This window comes from Motacilla alba, chromosome 1A (assembly GCF_015832195.1).
Source record: "Motacilla alba alba isolate MOTALB_02 chromosome 1A, Motacilla_alba_V1.0_pri, whole genome shotgun sequence".
Taxonomy (NCBI): Eukaryota; Metazoa; Chordata; class Aves; order Passeriformes; family Motacillidae; genus Motacilla; species Motacilla alba.
In genome coordinates this window covers 46,609,646-46,628,381 of record NC_052031.1, presented here as the reverse complement: position 1 = coordinate 46,628,381, position 18,736 = coordinate 46,609,646, and the positions used below count along the sequence as shown (strand labels likewise).

Here is an 18,736-nt window from a genome sequence, read left to right as displayed (position 1 = left end):
AGGAGACTTGGCACATCACTGCCCTCACCACCCTCCATGTTTTGCAGCAGCTGCTGAACAAAGCATAGAGTTCAAATGCAAGGGAACATTTTCTTTTTACAGAAAAAAACAACAAATAAAAAAAACCTAACAAAATCATAACAACAAATGTTATACCAAGAATACTCTGGTTTCTCATCAGCCTTTCCAGTTTGAGTCACCTTATTGTCATGCACCGTGCTGCCTCATGCTTGCTTCCTCCAGCCTCACCTTCTTCTGCAGAACCCTGACGTGACCACAACCTTTTAGCCACGTGCTACTCAAGACTCCCTAACAGAGGGAAGTCCAGCTGCCACAATGGATTAGTGGAGACTTATTTTTCAGTGCTGCCACTGATCCAGTCCCATACTGGCATTCTGTTGCACAGTGGTTTGGCAAATGTATTTATCAAGAGGCAAAAGCTACAATGAGAAGAGGGACTTTGCTTAGCCTTCTCTCCCATGCAGTTTGTTCCTGTGAGTTAACACTGGTTTTGTCAGCTCTATTGCTCTTTCCCCCTTCAGTACTGTCCAGGTTAAGACTTTTGAGCCAGTAAGGTTGTTAATTTAATTTTCCCATCCATAGAAGCAGTGAGGCAGGTCCCGCAGTCCATGGCTGTGCTCCAATCCACTGTGACAACAGGAGCTCGGTGTCCTCCCAGGGAAAGGCAGCTCTCCAGAACCTTTTCCTCACCATTTAACTAAAAAGAAGGAAAGCATAAGATTTTAAGAAGGTACATTTCTAAAGTGGGGGCAATGCACCTGACAAGACAAGCCAAAGCCTGATAGAGACTCGTATCTCTAAAAATATGCAGAAAGCATGCTAAGTAACCAGAACATCAGGGAGATACTGAGATGTATGTAGCACACACAGGAAGGGAAGCTTCCAGTCTCACTACAGAAGCATGTGCTCTCAAGCAGCTCAACTTGACATCAACTGAACTGCAGTAATTGAACAAGGCAGGCTAAGAGCATACACTGATGAGAAGCACATAAGCCTAAGCTATACCTCATGTTAGTTCAAGTGCTCAGAGCGCCGCAGATGCAAAGTAAAAATTCCATCTAATCTGCCTTGCAAGAGCATGGGCATGTGATCAGTAACACTTGTTACTGAAGCACAGAAATTTGGGCACTTGGAACCATTCAGCCTTACTCTTTGTTTAATTTCAGTACATGGTAAGGGAAGAGGATCAGGCTGGGTCTAACATAGAATCAGCAGGCACAGAAGGTAGATTGAACCTGAGCACCAATCATACATTTTGCATTGAACTGGCATGCATCCATACATTAAAAAAAAGTAATTTTTAAATTTTGTCCTACTCACTTGGACACTAAAACTAGGCTTTAAGAAAGAGCACAAATACTCATGCTGTAGGATGCAAACACTTGCTGTACAGTCACTACACACTGCTAAAATGCACACTGTGTGAAACTGAGCAGCAGCTTTGACAGAGCCAGGATGGGTATGTGCTGCTTAAGAACTTCCAGTAGCTGCTGTTGCACCCTTCTAATTAACAGAAGTTTGTATGGATACTTAACAGTACTCCCCATCACTTCTCAGACTTACCTTAAAAATTACTCCTCCAGTAGAAGAACACGTCAACATGTAATTGCCCTCAGAGTCAAAAGCAAAAAGCCGTCCTCGTGGGAACTGGACTTGCTTGTAGCCACTGTACCCAGACAGAATAAAAGGACCTGTAGCTTCCCTGGGAAGGTCATACTCTGACACCTTCAAGCCACTTTTATGGATGTTCCACTGAATAAACTAGAATGAGAAAAAGAGATGACAAAAGCTTATAAGGAAATTAAATAGGATGCAAGTAGAGTTGCCTTTTTTTGCTTTTAAGCAAAATAGTGGGTATTCCTCACAAACAGAAGATGCCATTTTGACATCTATATCTAAGTGGCTATATTAATAAAGCACAGGCTGCAAAGGCTGTAAGAGTGCCTTCTATCCAGGCAAAGATATGCCCTTGCCTTCCTCAAGCACTACTGCCTATGTGTACTTCCACACTGCATGCAGTACTCTGGTGAGAATTTGCTTAACTCCTCAGCCAAGGTCCCTCCCTGAGCCACACCTCTCTCTATTGCTGAAGACTGAGGAACTGCAGAAATTGAAGTGTTTATTATAAACAATAATAAAAATTACAATAACAACTATAAAGGGAGCTGCTGACGAGATTTATGCAAAGTGGTCAAGGATATGCCTCCCAGTGAATCCCAGATCTCAAATGTGGACATCTCAGGGGCAGGGAAAGGTCATCCTCACATGGACTGTCTAGGAAAGGGATGTCACCAACAGTAGGATTTGCAAAAAAAGGTCGAAGACAGCTCCAACTATGAACACATTTTTCAGCCACTCTCTCTGCAGATTACCTGGAGCACAGTGGTACTGCACACCTAAGACTGCAGTTAGCAGCCCACAATTCACCCAGAATCTGAGCATTTTTTTACAATTGTCCCCACCATATGCAGAAGACTTCAGAAGTGACCTCTCTGCCAGCTGAGCAGTAGGAGGTCATCCACAGCCTACCTTGCCATCCTCGCCTATGCTGTAGACTGTGTTCTCATCATAGCTGAACTCCACGGAGTAGACTTCCCCATCGTGTGCCTTCCAGCTCATGGCGCACTCATGCTGCTGCATATCTGAGGGGAGAACCAGTACTGAACACTCTTCATACTCACACAGAGCTGAGGTGAAGAGAGGGAGGCCTTTTATGTTCCTGTGGTCTCTGTGATAGCCCTTCAAACCAGCTTGGAGGAGCCCAATCCAGTCCCACCAGCACCCTGTGCCTATACTCCTGCTGTCACTCTGGCCACAAAAATCATTGTCTGTAACTACTGGACTTTAGAGGGCTGCTCACACCCTCACTGACAACTGCAGACATTCTGCATCCAAGCATCACTGGCCTTCCTCCTCCCCTTGGTATCCTGCCCATCCTCCCAGCTGCTGACAGCTCTGTCCTCCCAGAGACCTGGGACTGCAGCCTCCGCCTGCACCAGAGGCAGACTCCCTATTCAAAGGCAGGAGGCCTGAGCTGCCTTTATTACAAGGACAGGTTGAAGAGAACAAAAACCTGAGACACACAAATTGCTCTCAAAAGGAGGACTGATGTGAAGCTCTTGCATTTAAATGGAAGGTCTCACATTAATTGCTTTTCTCAGGACAGCCTCTAGTGATACTGCTATCTGGCACAGCAAAGACCACATGGCTTAAGAGCAAATTCACTCTCCTCTTCAGCAGGAGAGAAACAACAAATCCAGCAGCACTACCAGGGTCTTCAGCCAATGTCCTCCAGAAAAAGTCTATGTCAATTCACTCCTGAGAGCTCCTGTGGAGACAACAGCTTCCACCTTGGTCTCCAAGCATATCCTACAGCTGCCTCTCTGCTATGGGCAGCCAGCAGAGGACTAGGGACCACCTCACTACTCAATTTCACTGAAACATTTAAGTTAGAAAAGACCTCCAAAATAATCAAGCCCAACTGTTACTTTAACACTGCCAACTGCACCACTAAACTATACTCCTAAGTGCCACATCTGTAACATCTTTTAAATATTTCCAGGGATGGTGACTCCAGCACTTTCCTGGGCAGCCTGCTCCACTGCTTGACAACCCCTTCGGTGACAGAAGTTTTCCTAATATCCAATCTAAACCTCCCTCGATGCTGCTTGAGACTTTTTCCTTCTGTCTGATCCCTTGTTACTTGGGAGAAGAGACTGACCAACACCTGGCTACAATCTCCTTTCAGGTACTTGTAGAAAGCAGTAAGGGGTCCCCTCAGTCTCCTTTTCCCTAAGCTAAAGAGCCCCAGCTCCTGCAGCCACTCCTCATGTGCTCCAAACCCTTTACCAGCTTTGGTTTTGTTCCTTGGACATGCTCCAGCCCCGCAATGTCTTTCATGCAGTAAGGGGCCCAAAACCCAACATGCTGTTTGAGGTGCAACTTCAGCAGTCCCAGGAGCAGGGGGACAATCCCTTCCCTCATCCTGCTGGCCACACTATTTGTGATACAAGCCCAGACGCCAGCCTTGGCCAGCTGGCCTCAGAGCTGGCTATCAACCAATACCCCCAGGTCCCTTTCCACTGTACCAAAGAGACGAACAATCCCATCTGCAGCCCCGGTGACCAGAAGGTTGCCATTGTGGTTGAAGGCTGTGCAGTTAATAGCAATGGGCTCAGGCTCCAGGGAGAACTGCAGCTGGAAGGGAAAGTCTGCATTAATGCTGAGAAATGGAGTTGGGGTTGCTGAAGAGCTGAACTCCGGGGAAAGGAAGAAAGAAAGATGGTATTTAGTAACAAGAACTCTGGTTTGGAGCCCTACACCTCTAATGACAACAGACTTCAAGATCTGGCAGCGGCATTTTACTGTGACACTAAACCAGCAATTCACCTCAGCCAAGCCACAGCTTTCTTGGCCATGGCCTCAAGGTTGCAAAACCAGCTTCTGGCAGGCATTAGCTTGAGTATGTTGCTTTCTCCTACATGTCAGGGACAGCACTTCACTTAAAAACAGGGAAGGCAAGGGAAACAGCAGCAACGAAAACCTTTCAGTACAGCTCAACTGGAGAAAGCCTCAGCAAAGCGTCATTCAATCCACTTGGGATATTTCCAGTCACAAACTGTGCAGCCAGGATAGAAACAAGGCCATGGACTATTCTGAAGAATTCCTCAGAAAAATCCCAACACACCAATAAAACAAAAAAAACTTCACCCAATCCAGCAGCTACTTACATTATTTATTTTTATCCTGAATGTGACAGAGGGGAAAAGAGGAAGGAGGAAAAAGAAGGGTGTTGAAAAAAAAGTCAGCATAATTTAGAAAGAGGGCTCCTAGACATTGAAACAGAAGACACTTATTCTCAGCAAGCAGACTGAGAAAGGAAAGAAACCCAGCAAGTACCTGCTGTTTCATCGTCTTAGTGTCCCATAGCAGCAGCTTCCCAGGAACTTGGTTCATGCTTTTGCCCCCAGAGTTGATTACTGAGAAGTCAATGTGGGAGACAGGGCTCTGAGCTGCTGCAGAGCAGACGAAGGAGGCACCACTTGGGCTGCAGGCAAGCGAGAGGATCCTGAAACACAGGCATATGGTCTGAATCACCTCTCTCCTGCAGCTGCCTCAAGCAAAACACTCACCTACGAGCTCTCCCATTGAGAGTCTGCAAGACAGGGTGCACTGTAAAGGAGGGCAGATTCATGTGCTTAGCTTTTGAGTGTCTCCCATTTACCTGAGCAGTTTTACACTTCTCAGGCAGGGACTGCCCTCTAGATGAAGGCTGGATAGTCCTGCAGTTGCAGAAACCAGCAGGAACATTAAGATGTTTATTATTAAAACCAACACCATTTATTTATATATACGTACAAAAAGCAGTATTCCAGAGTTACCTGGGCATGTCCTCATCAATGCTGATTTCACAGAGATTCTTCTTTGCTTCTGTGTCATAAAGACGAACTGTCCCGACCCCACTGCCAAGTAATAGCTTGAAACCAGCATGGAAGTAGATAGAAAGAGTTATGAGTGAGCAGTACAATGATGCTGGCCAACAACCACCAAGACTTAGTATTTTTTTTTTCTATTTATGCATTTGGACTAAATATTACTCCATTATGGTACATCCTGTCTTCCTGTGCAATCACACTGAGTAGGATTACCCCAAAGCCACAGAAGTCAGAGTAAAAACCCTGCTTCCCAGTGAGAAAAAGATCTAATAGGCACCAAGGTGGCATAAACATCACTTTCTAGGCTCAACCCTATGGGATGCAAAACATGTATGAAGTCTCAATATCTAGGGATCCAAGGAAAGAGAAGCTTAAGATTGTTAACTGTGTGCTAAAGAGAAATTCAAGTGGAAGCCAACTCCTTTCACCTCACTTCTGGAGGATGAAATCATCCAGAAGAGCTCACACATGCTTTTATCAGTAGTGTTACAATTTCAGTTGAAATTTAAGTCACGGAGAGATGCATTATAAAAGAAAATTGAGCAGGCTAGATCTTTGTCACTTCAGTGCCTAATTTGCTGATGAATCCTATGTGTACGTCAGAATGAAGAATCTTTCTGTTAGCAAGAAGGAAATTAATTCCACAAAGCAGAAGAAACATCATCACAACAAACAAAGTGCAACAACTGCACTGACAACTTGCTTTCTAAAAGCCAAAGAAGAGACAAGCTGTAGCACCAGCTCTTCACAGGTGGCATTTTGAAGTTAGCAAGCCACATATTGTCAGTGCCAAAATGAGAAAAATACTGCCTCATTTGCAGGCCAGCCTTCTCATACAGCCCTGCATCTGCCAAGGGAGGGCATGAAACTCTAGCAACAGTTCAAGGACTCAAAGGAATGCGTACAATTTAAGGCTCCTCTCTAATAACAGAACTAAAGAAAAAGGGATATAGGAAACATTTAAACTTCCATGTTATTTAAACAAGATCCAAGCTCCTCATGCACACACAAACCCTCTAGACACCAGTCTAGAACTGGCCATGGAGCTTTTTCCACACCTTTTTACGCACAAGTAAAATGCCACCCCCACAACTCTGTTTCCCCTTCTCTGCTGCTGGCCCAGGGTATGAGTAAAGGTCCACAGCTCTCTGCTGCAGGCCTCCCACAGGCTGTTGTACTCAGTTGCCTCTGCCTGTCTTTACAAGTTGCTGTGTGATCTGTGTGAAGACAGGCATTTCTCTCAAAGGCACTACTATCCTGCAGCTGTACCACACTGCACTTCAGAATTTCTGTTTCAGGGCAAGCAGTTGTGAACTCCTTGCTCAATACAAAGCATACACTCCTCACTCTAGTTCTTCCTAGACCCTAGAGGCTTTGGTTAATTTGGTTAATTGGGGAAATTAACTGCTGCCCCAATCTTATCCACAGTGCAGCTGTCTGGAAGTGAACATGCAACACGTAGCAACACAGCCCCAAATCATCTGCTGCGCTTCCACACGCAGACTACTCACCAGCCGGTCACGCTTGGTGGCCCATTCCAGGGACAGCAATGGAGATTTGGAAATGGATGAAGCTTTTGTTTGCATTATGGGGTTAAAAGACCAGACTTTGATGACCCCATCCACATCCAAGCTGGCCACCCTCCGTCCAGAACAATCAACCCTGTGTGTAGAATGAAACTGATGGGATATTCTTCTCCCTGAAATTCTTAGATGAAACCCACTAATCCTTCCTTTCCTGGCCACACACCAGTTCCTTCTGCAGGAATTAGAATTTCTTTGCACTACTTCCTGCTCACTTCACAGTAACAGGCACAACAAAGCACACTAAGCTCCAGACATAAAGCGTAATGCCCTTAAACAATACCTGCTTTCCAAGAGAGTTTCTTCCTGGCTAGCATCGCCCAGTCACAAATATCTCTATCCAAAAATCTCTGTCCTTTTTCACATGTAGCACAAGCTACACACTATTTTCAGTCACACCAACTTGACTGCCCTACAACTGAGAGTACATGTCCAGCGTGTGGGCAGAACAGAGGCTGGGAGAAAGAGGGCAGACACAGCTGATCCTTCTGCAGAGGCTTCTACAAGACAGCCCTCCTCTGCCAGTGCATTACCTGCAGTACATGATGGATGAATGGTGCTCCCCATACTCCTCCTGGCTCAGGACGATGAAAGGCTGCTCCTGCCGAACCCCCACAGCCTCTGCACTGCTGCCAGGCATTTTGGTTGAAGTCTCTGTTTGCTCAGCGTGCAGCTCTGAGCATGGTTCTGCCTCAGCTGTGTTAGTATCTGTTTTCTTCTCAGCACTTTGGCCCTGAAGGAAGAAATCCTGTGTGAAATACTAGAAAGCAGCTCCATATCAAGCTCCTCAGCTACCCCAGCCTGCTGGGAGAAAAAAAAAAAAAAGGCTGCAAGAAAACAGAAGCATTGTCAGCCCAACACTCCTTCTGCCAGGGACCTTTCAGAGTACAAGGACCGTGTGTTGCACTACTGCACTATTTAATATGACCTTCTTAGTTGTTGAGTCCCTCACATCCCCCTCCATGTGCCCAGCTATATACTTACCTGTAAGAACTAAAAGAACTGCAACATTTCTAGCACACCTCAGCCAATATCAGAGGCCCTTTTACATGCCATTAGAGCCCAGATTCACAAGGAAATCAACATATTTCAAGGAATTCTTGCATTCAGCAATATAAGTTAAGTCTGTATAATATGCAATTCAGCAAACCTGCACAAAACCTTGGCTCTCAAGCCCCAGTGGATGGATTATACTCATCTGCCAGAGATTTAGATTGTGCACACTGGAGTCACCGCTGCAGCCAACTGACTGATGACAACAGTAGAGCTGACACATGAGTCCAAAAGCTTAAAACCCAATTTGACAGGGCAGGCAGAACAAATGGAGTTTTAGGAAGTGATGGTATCTGGATGACACAAGATCTGCACCACAGAAATATTTGGAAGCAGCTTAGTCTTCCCTTGCCACCAGAAGTTAAACAAGAAGCAGACACAGCACCTAAGGTGGTAAACCATCTGCTAGCATTCTTTTGATAAACCATCCTCTGAAAGTCAAGTGTCCCCAAAATGGTTCTGGTGTTGATGGTTATGAATTCCTGTTCTGTAACACATGCTTGCCTAATTTACAGCGGCTTCTCATGAGGACCAATGGATCAAGCACTTCATAATCAAATAATCTGAAATCACAGAGCTGGAAAAGACTGGGAAATAAATCCAAGAATTATACTGCTAGTTACTGTGGGGAGGTAACAACCAGTGAATGACACTCATGTGAAAGAAAACAGTGACACCTTTCAGTTTCCTTTTTGCTCACACGCTTTGAGTACAAGAGAAAGTTAAAGAGTATCAAGCTTCTCCAAGAGCACAAGGACCAATCTTTACATAGCCCAAAAATCACTGCTTTAATGTGGAACATTCTAGAAAAAGGGAGGTGAAAGGAAACTTACTGGAAAATCGGGCTTTGCAATTTTCTAACCAATGCTGAAAGTATTTTAGATGAACCATGAACAAAAAATATACTTCTCTCAATACTTCTCTCAAGGCCTTGAATGCTGAGTGATAGAGTAACATCTCTTTAACCAGCACTCCCACACACAGAACGGCCACACACTGGCCAACAGTCCTTCAGCACTGTCTCTCCACAAGGCAGAGTGTCTCATGCAGACAAAATAACAATGGCTGACATGCTGCCTGTGCTCTGTACTTTTTGACAGCATGGATGCTAAAAGCCAGACAACACACAGGTGAACAGAAACAGTGTGCTGACCTTCAGCAGTTAAAATCCAGGACACAGTTTTATTATTTCATTAGATTTTAAAGCAGAGCACACCTCCAGGCAAAACTGCAACAGTAAAGTACAAAAAACTCCAAAAAGCAAATGTTGCTAGGAAAGCAAGTTCCACTCCTATCCAGGAAAATTTTATATTAGTTTTCATTGTCCCACACAGAGCCTGTATAAATCAGCATAAGAACCTACAGGAAGAGAATTCACTTTGGCTGGATGAGTGAGCCAAGTGCATTATCACTGAGGAATGGTGATTTTAAAAAGGTATTTGAACACAACCATTGAAAGTGAAGGAAACCTTAATGAAGATTCAAGGCTAGGCCGTTGAAAAACATGGAGACAAAAGACAATTCTTCTTCCACATGAAATGCCAATACTGATTAACTTCCAGGGACACAGAAATAGACCAAGCCCAGGAGTTGATTAACTACAAACATTAACCTTTGATACAGTTATTTCTGACTTGCAATTCCAAAGCTTAAAGGAAATACTTGCACTTGTTTTACCACTTAGTTTTACAGAAATACAAGACTTCTTCCTCCCAGCCCTGCAGTGCTGACCAGTACCTGGAAGGTCCCTTTTGACAACAGTTCTTTCCTTTCTTTGCCATGCTCTTGCAAGCGCTTCTGCCGCTGCTGCAGGGAGCTGGACTCGCCTGCCACTAAACCACTGAAGTGGCTCTTCCCATCCTTACAGCTCACTGCTCCTTCTTTTCCTTTGGCACTCTGGAAAGCAGAGAAGTGATTGGGCAAAGTTATGCTTCTAGTAGGCTGCAGAACAAAGAGCAAAAGCAGCAGCAAAGCAGCCAAGCACCTGCAAGGGCTCCACAAGCTCTTAGGTAACAACAGCTGTTCTTGTGCTGCATTCAGACCCAGCATACATTTGCAAGGCAGGAAAGGACATTTAATTTTTCAGGTGGAAGCAGAAGCTTGGAGCAGTGCCATGCTGCAAGTTAACTCCTTGGAGACCAGGCAACTTTCAGTTCAAAATTACCTGATGATTTGTTGGTTCTTTCTTCCCTAGCAGCACACTGCCAGTCTGCATTGGAGAAGCCCCACTTGAATGGATTGGTCTGGAAGGGCCCTTTTTACTTTGGGAGAGAAAGGAGGACAGAAAGCCTCCCCGGGACTGAAGAGAATGTGCTGTACTTCTCTGATTGCAGGTCATATCACTAATGAAAAACACAAAACACCACCAAACAGAGTATTAAATTCTAGCAAGGCAACCTGCCCAAAGACCACCCAGTTGAGTGAAGTGGCAGCTGTTTGAACCACTGGAAGACAGATGTTCATTTCCAAGCCAGTGCACCACTATGCACTAAAACCCTATTTGAAAATATCCTGTTAGTGCCTGGAGCAGGTCATTACAGTTACTGTAACCAAAAACTCACTTCTCAGAGGTGCCACTGAGACTGTGAGCTCAAACTGTTGCTGAATCCCCTGTAGGGCCACCTAAAACTCCTTCCACTCCATCTGGTTTGTTTAGAAAGACCCTAAGGGAAAGGCAGGGGAATTCAGATTTCTGTAGAATTTATTCAGATGGGATTTCTAATTCAAAGCATAAAACAGACCTACTTTGAGAGACATTCAGCACCCAATATTGCACTGAACACCCTTTGATAAACAGCAGGTTATGTTCAACAATTTTATGGCACAAGCCTTCAATATCTCAAAATCCAGACCAAAGAATATAAGAGAGCTACAACAGCCCATTTCTATGATTATAAACACCTCCCTTCTCGGTCCACAATGCCAAGAGCAGCAGCTGCTTCCCAGAACACAACTATCTGACCTCACTCTGCTAGAGCTTCCTCTGACAGCAGAGTGGCAGCCAGGGCAAGGGGAATACAATAATCTTCACTGTCTCTATCCACTCTTTAAGGATGGAACTGTTCTACCCAAGCTGGGCTTTGAGTTAAGCAGAGACACGAAAATAAGCAACTGAACTGGTCCCCAGACTAAGAGATAAGCTGCACATGCAAGAAATGCCGCTTCTTCGGCAAGTTTTTCTAATTCAAATGGAAAAAATAAATACAGGACTAAATTCCACCCCATCCCTCATGTCACACTCCTCCATACATGCAGATAGTATCAGGGCTTTCCACATAGCTGAAAAAAACATACCACAAACTAAACTCTGTAGCCTGTACTGTGCAAAGACTGCAGAGCTCTTACCAAGATAGTTCAATAAGCACTTAAGTCTATTTAATCAGACAAATTTTAGATTAAAACATTTTGTATGTAGTACCTGCTACAACTTCTATCTGTCACTGGCAACAGGATAATTTAATCAATCCTATTTCTGTCCTGTACTGGGGTAAAAAAGTAACAGTTAAAGAAGCTGTATCACTGTGTATGTTGCCTGATTTCCAGAGACACAAAATAGATGTAGCCACAAAATAGATGTAGCCATAAAACGCGCTTTTAACTGCAGCAAGTTCATGGGGAAATCTGTGCATAACTGAGCCTCACAGAAGCTCTTTCTCCCTTGACTTTGCAAAAGCAAGAAAACACCCCTGTGTAACAAGGATCCCTTTGGGTCATACAGTAACAGCATCTACAAAACAACGCAGGGCATTCACCTATGGCACTGCAGGCACTCAAGCAAACTGGAATCAAGAGCCAATCCACTTTAATTAAGCAGTACTGCAGGTATTGCACTGCTGCCAGTGCCCTAGATGCCCAGAACACCTTGGTGCAATGCTGACAGCAGAGCAGAATCACTTCCATGTGTGCTTGGGCTCTCACTGGTTTGCAAGAATCTCCCAAAAGATCGGAGAGACACCTGTCATGAATCCATTAAACCTACTTAGGTCACCATAATGTCTGCCTGGATGTCTTTGTGCATTGAATCCCAGGGCAGGGCGCATGGAAATGACCCTCCAGGAACCTCCCTGACCCAACAAAAGCAGGAGAGCCTGTCCCCAGCTCTTCTCCTGCAGGCACTCACAGCTCAGAGTCGCCTAGTCGATCCATGTTGGCCACATATGCAGGCAACTTGTGATGCAGAACTGTTTGTTCCACCTCCAGTTCCTCCTTCTTCATGCGGGAGGATTCAGCCTGCAGAGCAAACAGCTAGAACAGGAGAAAAGAGCCAAGTAAACACAGGGTCACTGAGATTCACCTCCTTCCCACTCACTGAACTTGTTTACTCCTTTTATTTCAACAGCTCTAGAAGGGCGGGGAAGGAAAAAAGTTGCTCTGACTGGCTGAGCACCACATTAGTCAAATTAGTCAAAACAATCAGTACTTTAGGCACATGAAACTGGAGCCTACTGAAACCCCTTCATTCCTCTCCTCGGGCTGGCTGCGGGGACATTAGTGGTGCTGGGAAACAAGAGCTGGGCAGGGCAGAGCTTACCAGTCCCTCTCATGCAGGCACTTTGAGGCCAGGGCAATGCAGGCATGAAGCCTGGAAGGTAATCTTCTTCCCACAGCCAAGGGCTTGCTGAACTGGCAGGGTGCACTGAGGTCAGTGAAACAAGGTCACCCTGAAATCCAGCTCCATACCCTGCGCGACTCCTTCCCAAGCACGATAGTGAGATTTATCTCCACATTATGGAGAGAGAAAACCATCTCTTTCTCCCTTTAGTAGAGAGGACCCTCAGGATGCAGCTTTCTGGAAGAGATGTGGTTTATGTCTGTGACTCCTACAATAAGAGTTCCTCAGGCTTTTCTGTTTCTGTACATTTATTTTTCAGATTTTTTTTTCTTTTTAACACGCTATTTAATAGTGAAAGAAAATACAGGAAGAAAAATGAGCTTTAGAAATCTAGCTTGCTATTTATGTATTTGCATTGTTTCAGCAGAATAAAACAGAATCACTACTTAATTTCAGCTAGCATCAAATTCAATATTTATTGACATCCTTTTTTAAAACCTGTATTCTAGAGGTAGCTGGTTCCCCCTCTGACCTGAGGAGTTGACTAAAAGGGAAAGTCTAGTTTCACTTCTGTCAGTTTGCCAGAAAACTTTTATCCAGACTGCAAATGATATCAGCCAACATGCAAAACACAAACCATAGGTTTATTCTGACTAAAAGTAAAGAATACAAAATTTGAGGAAATAAAAGAGCTCTAGTGCAAAACATACCTCATCCTCTGTCCCTACTCACTGACAATCTTTGCAGAACCCTCCTGTCAATGTCTGACTGACCTTCTAACTCCATACAGTACACAGTAACAAATCTTGGGTTTTTTTCCCAAAAACTGCCTCCTTTTTGAAATCAATTATTCTATTTAACTTCTATTTCTAGGACAGTGTTGAACAGCTATTAAAGCAGCACAAACAGGAAACACAACATACAACAATGTTTTGTAACACGGGAGGTAAAGCACAAACTTTACTTAAGTATTTATACAGAAAGAGCTTTTCTTGGTATGTTTGAGGAAGCGAAATTAAAGTTCTGCTTACATGAATAAGCCTTCCTACTTGTATGTAATCATCCACATGTGATCTGTAGTTTAGAAGGTTCTTAAACTGCAGACTTCACAAATTTCTCCAACAGAAGTTATAGGTGGAAATGACTGACCCATGTTACACCCTTTCCCTAAGTATCTGCTGATGATATTGTCAAACACAAGACATGGAGATGGGCAACATTTTGTCAGAACTAACAGACCCTTCTTATGGTTTACTGTAAGATCTAGAATTGGGAAACAGACATTCATATTTCCATTAGTTGGTCTTAATTGCTCGAAGTACATATGAAACATGGTGAAGGGGCCATTTCAGAAGTAAAAGTTTCTGTCTCTTTGCCATTTCTATTGCTTTTATTTCTCTATCAGCTAAAATCTGGAAGTGACTGAATACTATTCGCAAAATCAGCCATAATTCCTTTCAAACCCAATCTACAACTCTACAACACACATCCTTAACCTGCCACCAGTTTCACCTTGCTTTGACTTTGCAGTGTAACAGAAAACAAGCTTGTATAGTATTCAGTCACCCGTCAGACAGCACAGGGAGGGGAGACAATCACCTCCAGAAGAGAGAGAGGAATATCCTAAACACACATTTCACAATATGATCACAACCCTAAGTTTGCTGGAAACAATTGCAAGATACATCCAAAAAAAAACAAAAGACTTAAAGAATCTGCCTTATATTAACTGCATCAAACAGAACAGTCACAATGTTCTTGAATGGACGGAATCAATTTTACAAAACTCACATCACACAGTCAGCAGCTAAAGAATGATCTCAGTTCTGACCTTATGCCGCAACGATTCATTTTCTTCTTGTATGAGACTGGTCCTGAGACATTCAGCTTCAAAGTTCAGTATGACTGGAACTGGTAAGCAATGTTAAAGAAAATCGAGGTGATAACTTGTGTGCACCTGGCTTAATTCTAAAAGCCAGCACTCCATACCAGCCATTTCTCTGTAAAAACAAAGCTGCCCAGTCCATACAATCAGCAAAAAGTATGTGCACAACCAGAAGATTAGCAACAGCTTAAGTAATTAAGTCAACTTTTCACTTTGCTGTTGCACAAACTATTTCATGTGGACTTCGCAAGCACTTTTAGATTATTTCTTTTTAGAGTCAGAAGTGGAGGGCAAGACAGGTTCTATTACTGCTTTACTGTACAATGAAGAGTTCAAGATGAGCTGTATTCCAGCTGCAGCATAAGCCTGCCCATCAACAAACGAGATAGAACTCTGTACCGTGGGGCTAAAAACTTATTCCTGCCAAAAATCAACTGCTCTATTATAATGAGCTGTCACTAGGCAATGTTGTGAACATAATGTACCCAAAGAAGGATCTAACAGAAGATGCCAGTACACTTATGGATTATGACCCAAGGTTGTATGACTGCTTTGTACTATGTCAAGCAAAGAGTAAAACCATTTCAGAACAAGATGTGCACAAGATTTCTAGTCACTAGCATCAGGATGATTCAGCATCAGCAACAACCACAGTTGTTTTGCCCAGGGAATACAACATATCATCAGATAATTGAACAGTAACTATTCCAACATCCTCTGGTAAACACCAACTTTCTATTAAATCTTGGCTGTAAAAAATCACCTGAAAGCAGGAGGTTCCATAGTACTATATGCTTGGCATAACTGCTGAAAGTATAACACCAGGGCAAGGGAGATTTAACGATTAGTTGCAAAGAAGGATATGCATGCACTGAAACAAGACGCTCAGGAAGTTGTGCAGAGACACGATGAACGTATCTGCCCACTGGCGCGAGAAATAGGTAGCAAAGGTGGGGTTGGAGTCTGGAGCAGGGAGGAAGGGCAGGACAAACCAATCCTTCCACTCTGCCTGGTTCTGGAGCTCGGAGGCCTGCTTGAGGAAAAACTCCTGCGCCTTGTCATTGCGGCCATTCTGAAACACAGCAAGAAGAACAGGGCTCACACTTTGTTAATGCCACCAGATTAGGTCAAGGAACATTTGCTTTTTGTTATGAACACAACAACAACAACTATTTTCACCACCCTGACACAACAAGTGGTTAGTTTCAGATTCACCAGGAAACAAAAGAGTCCCAAATACGGTAGGAGAAGCTCACAAACGCACTTAATCCAACCTTCTTTCTAGTCACCACAATCCTGTTTAAAGGCTGAAACCAAGTGAACCAAACACACTGATTTCAGTTCAATCAGTGCAGAGTGCACTGACACGAGACATGAGCATTCATACACAGGACCAAAGTATAATTCAAATTACTGAAGTCTACAGCACATGCAGCTTGAAAAGGTTTCCAACTGACACATTATGCAGACAGGACTGTCACACCTCAGGGTAAGCACATGGCAAAAGAAACCATGAAAAAGCACACCTCTAGAAAGATGTATTAGATTTTGACTCCTCCACTAACACCTGGATCTTCAGTGAGGGAATGGAACCAAGAAGAATCAAGGGGACAATATACTCCATTCACTTTCCAGGATTTGAACAGAAAAAAAATCTCTGTTTCATTTTAAGCTCATTATTTTCTGTTCTATTCATAGCAAGCAAAAAGACACTCATTTTCTCTTCCACATTTCCTTGTTCTGGTTTGACCCTTGCGTTCTCTGACAGTATCTAAGTTAACTGAGCAGGACTGAGCTAGCAGTTATCCTTTCTGAGAGAAACCTGTCTTTATGTGAGTGTGAATATCTTGCACCCAGCAAACCACGTTTCCTTGTTGCCCAAGTGTTCCTATCCTGCACACGAGCTTGTCATGTGAGTCTGCATCAAACTCCATACTCCACTCCTGATGGTGACACATGAACCGCTTGTTCCTAATCCAGCAGGCCTGCCAGAGGCTCCCAAAGGTAGTTTATTGCTTTGGTTTCAGAGACCAGGACCTTTATAAAGCAGCCTAAAAATCAAACCCTACCTGAATAGCATGGACCAGGTAGTAGCGGAATAAGCTGGTTTTCAGCTTGCTCACTGTTGGCCGATACACGTCTTCCAAACGGCTGAAAAGGCGTCGGTCCAGATAACTCCAGTAATCCCGCAGGGCAGCCAGATCGTAGCTCTGCACAAACTGCTGCAGCTGCTCCACTATCTTATCCACCTAAGGAGGGCAAAACAGGGAAGACTTCGCTCATGGGAAGGCTCTTGAGGCACAAGACTTTCTGTAACTTAGTGCTGAGAAGCTTTAACTGTACAATCCTTATGCATTAGCTATTTTCTAATCCTGGAAACACTCTGCATTTTGCATTAGCATTCTTCCACTCTGCTGCACTTTGCAAATGAAGGAAAAAGAAATATGACAGAGCACAGCCAAACAGATTTCGACAGAAATATCACATTTTTTTGAACCCAACTGATGGATTTTTTTTTTGCAAGTAAGCAAAAATTTCCATCTCCTTTAAAAGTCTGTTGATAATAATAAAAAAATTAATGTGATTTAATGGTTAAAACTCAAGTTCAGCACCTGAAAAAAAAGTATTATATTTAGACTAAGAGGAAAAATACCTGCATTTAGCCAACAGAAGGAGGAAGTCAGCTCTGCTCCACTGCAATTTTTGAAGTACCTTTATCTTTAGTAACATCATCTACTAACAAGGCAAGCATAAAATTTTGCAGGATTTTTTTTTGTCATTATGTCTCTTTGGAAATCATTTCTGCAATATGAATAAGGCAGAATGGTGGAGTGGGAATAGATTTTTTGTTCAGTGGTTTCTGATGGCCAAGACAGGCATCAGAAAAAGAAAAAACTGCATCCTGTATAAAATTAAACTAAGGTTGTTTAATATGTGGTTTGCTCTCCCCTCATCACTTAGTATCTTAAGACATACCTAACTTTTATCTCTGTGGCTTCCTACAGATAGAGAAAACTGAAGTTTGTGACCCCAGCAGACCCTTCTCGGACAAAAATTCAGATTAAGTCACCAGCAAAGTGAAGGTGTTTTAAAAAATAAAAGCAATGCTTTATTAATGATAAAAGTAGTGCTTATATTGATGGTCAAAGAAAAATCTGACTGTTCAAAGCGCTACATTCGGTGCCCAAAACTGTTGCTACAGGACTACAAAGCTCACATAACGGACCGAAACTGGATTTTTGAGACTGGCAAATTCTATGCCAATTTCCACGCCTTAGTCAAGGCAGCTGGTACTCAAGACATACAAACTAACGAGCGGAGCTGTAAAGCCGCTGGATAAAAATCTCATGACCGAGAAAAGATGCAGGCAAAGGAATGCCTTCCTGCCCCCTCGGTCCGCGGGTCTCCTCCGTTCTTCTCGAAGCCGAGGATCCGCTGGCGGGTCACAGGTGGGACGCAGGGTCCCCAGCCGGCCCAGCGGCGCGGGGCGGCTGCAGCCCCTGCCTCACAAGGCAGGCGAGGGGATGGAGCCCCCGTCCAGCGCTGGCGGCGCGCAGGAGCCGAGCGGGAGGGGAGCCTTCACCCGGCTGCAGCCCCCGCCAGGAGCTGCGCGTCCCTAAGCGGCGGCAGGGCGGGCCGGGCGGCTCCGGGATGCGGGGGTCCCGCCTGTGGGCCGGCCGGGCCCCGGCGCCCAGCCGAGCCCAGCGGGGCGGCCGCTCTGGCGGGGAAGCGCCGAGGCTCCGAGGGCTCCCTCCGCCGCCAGGCCCGCTGCCCTCGCCCAGCCCCTGCAGCGCGAAGAGGCGCCCGCGGCCCGCCCGGGGAGCGCGTCCTCCTAGGGGCGCGCCCGTGCCCAGCGCCCCGCCGGCAACGGGAATGCGGTCGCCACTTACCCGGAAACCCTTCTCCCGGTCCGCCTTGATTTCGGCGTCCAGCTGCTTCAGGGCGGCGGTGAAGCCGCGGAAGAGCAGATACTCCCGCACCAGCTCGTCCGTGCGCTCCGCCGCCGCCGCCATGGGGCCCCGCGGCGCCGCCGGCACCGCCCGCCTACGGGGGGGGCGGAGCGGGGAGGGGATGAGCGGGCCCAGACCAGCCCCGAACGGGACTACAACTCCCAGCGCGCCTTGCGCGCCTCTTCCCTGCCCCGCTCTCCACTCCCGCTGGCGAGTCCAGCCCGCGTTTTTCCCGCCTTCTGATTGGTCGCCGCCGG

At 45.0% G+C, this 18,736-nt stretch overlaps 1 protein-coding gene across 1 annotated transcript; it reads right to left on the bottom strand.

Moving 5' to 3' along the window:
- Nucleotides 1–76: 76 nt before the first annotated feature.
- WDR91 (WD repeat domain 91) lies at nt 77–18,589 on the bottom strand. Its single transcript, XM_038154297.1, has 15 exons — nt 18,420–18,589; nt 16,599–16,778; nt 15,394–15,601; nt 14,476–14,558; nt 12,213–12,337; nt 10,257–10,434; nt 9,830–9,988; nt 7,573–7,772; nt 6,968–7,118; nt 5,403–5,497; nt 4,921–5,089; nt 4,110–4,218; nt 2,551–2,663; nt 1,585–1,782; nt 77–718 (listed from the first exon to the last, which is right to left on the bottom strand). The coding sequence occupies exons 1-15, from the start codon at nt 18,540–18,542 to the stop codon at nt 554–556; spliced, it is 2,256 nt and encodes a 751-aa protein (XP_038010225.1). The 5' UTR covers nt 18,543–18,589; the 3' UTR covers nt 77–553.
- Nucleotides 18,590–18,736: the final 147 nt, after the last annotated feature.

Coding starts and splice junctions, on each gene's coding strand:
- WDR91 (XM_038154297.1), bottom strand. CDS start 18,542: ATGGCGGCGGCGGCGGAGCGCACGGACGAGCTGGTGCGGGAGTATCTG. Junction 7,773..9,829: donor TGTCAAAAGGGACCTTCCAG/GTACTGGTCAGC, acceptor TTCTTCCTTCAG/GGCCAAAGTGCTGAGAAGAA. Junction 2,664..4,109: donor TGGGATTGTTCGTCTCTTTG/GTACAGTGGAAA, acceptor TTCTCCCCTCAG/ATATGCAGCAGCATGAGTGC.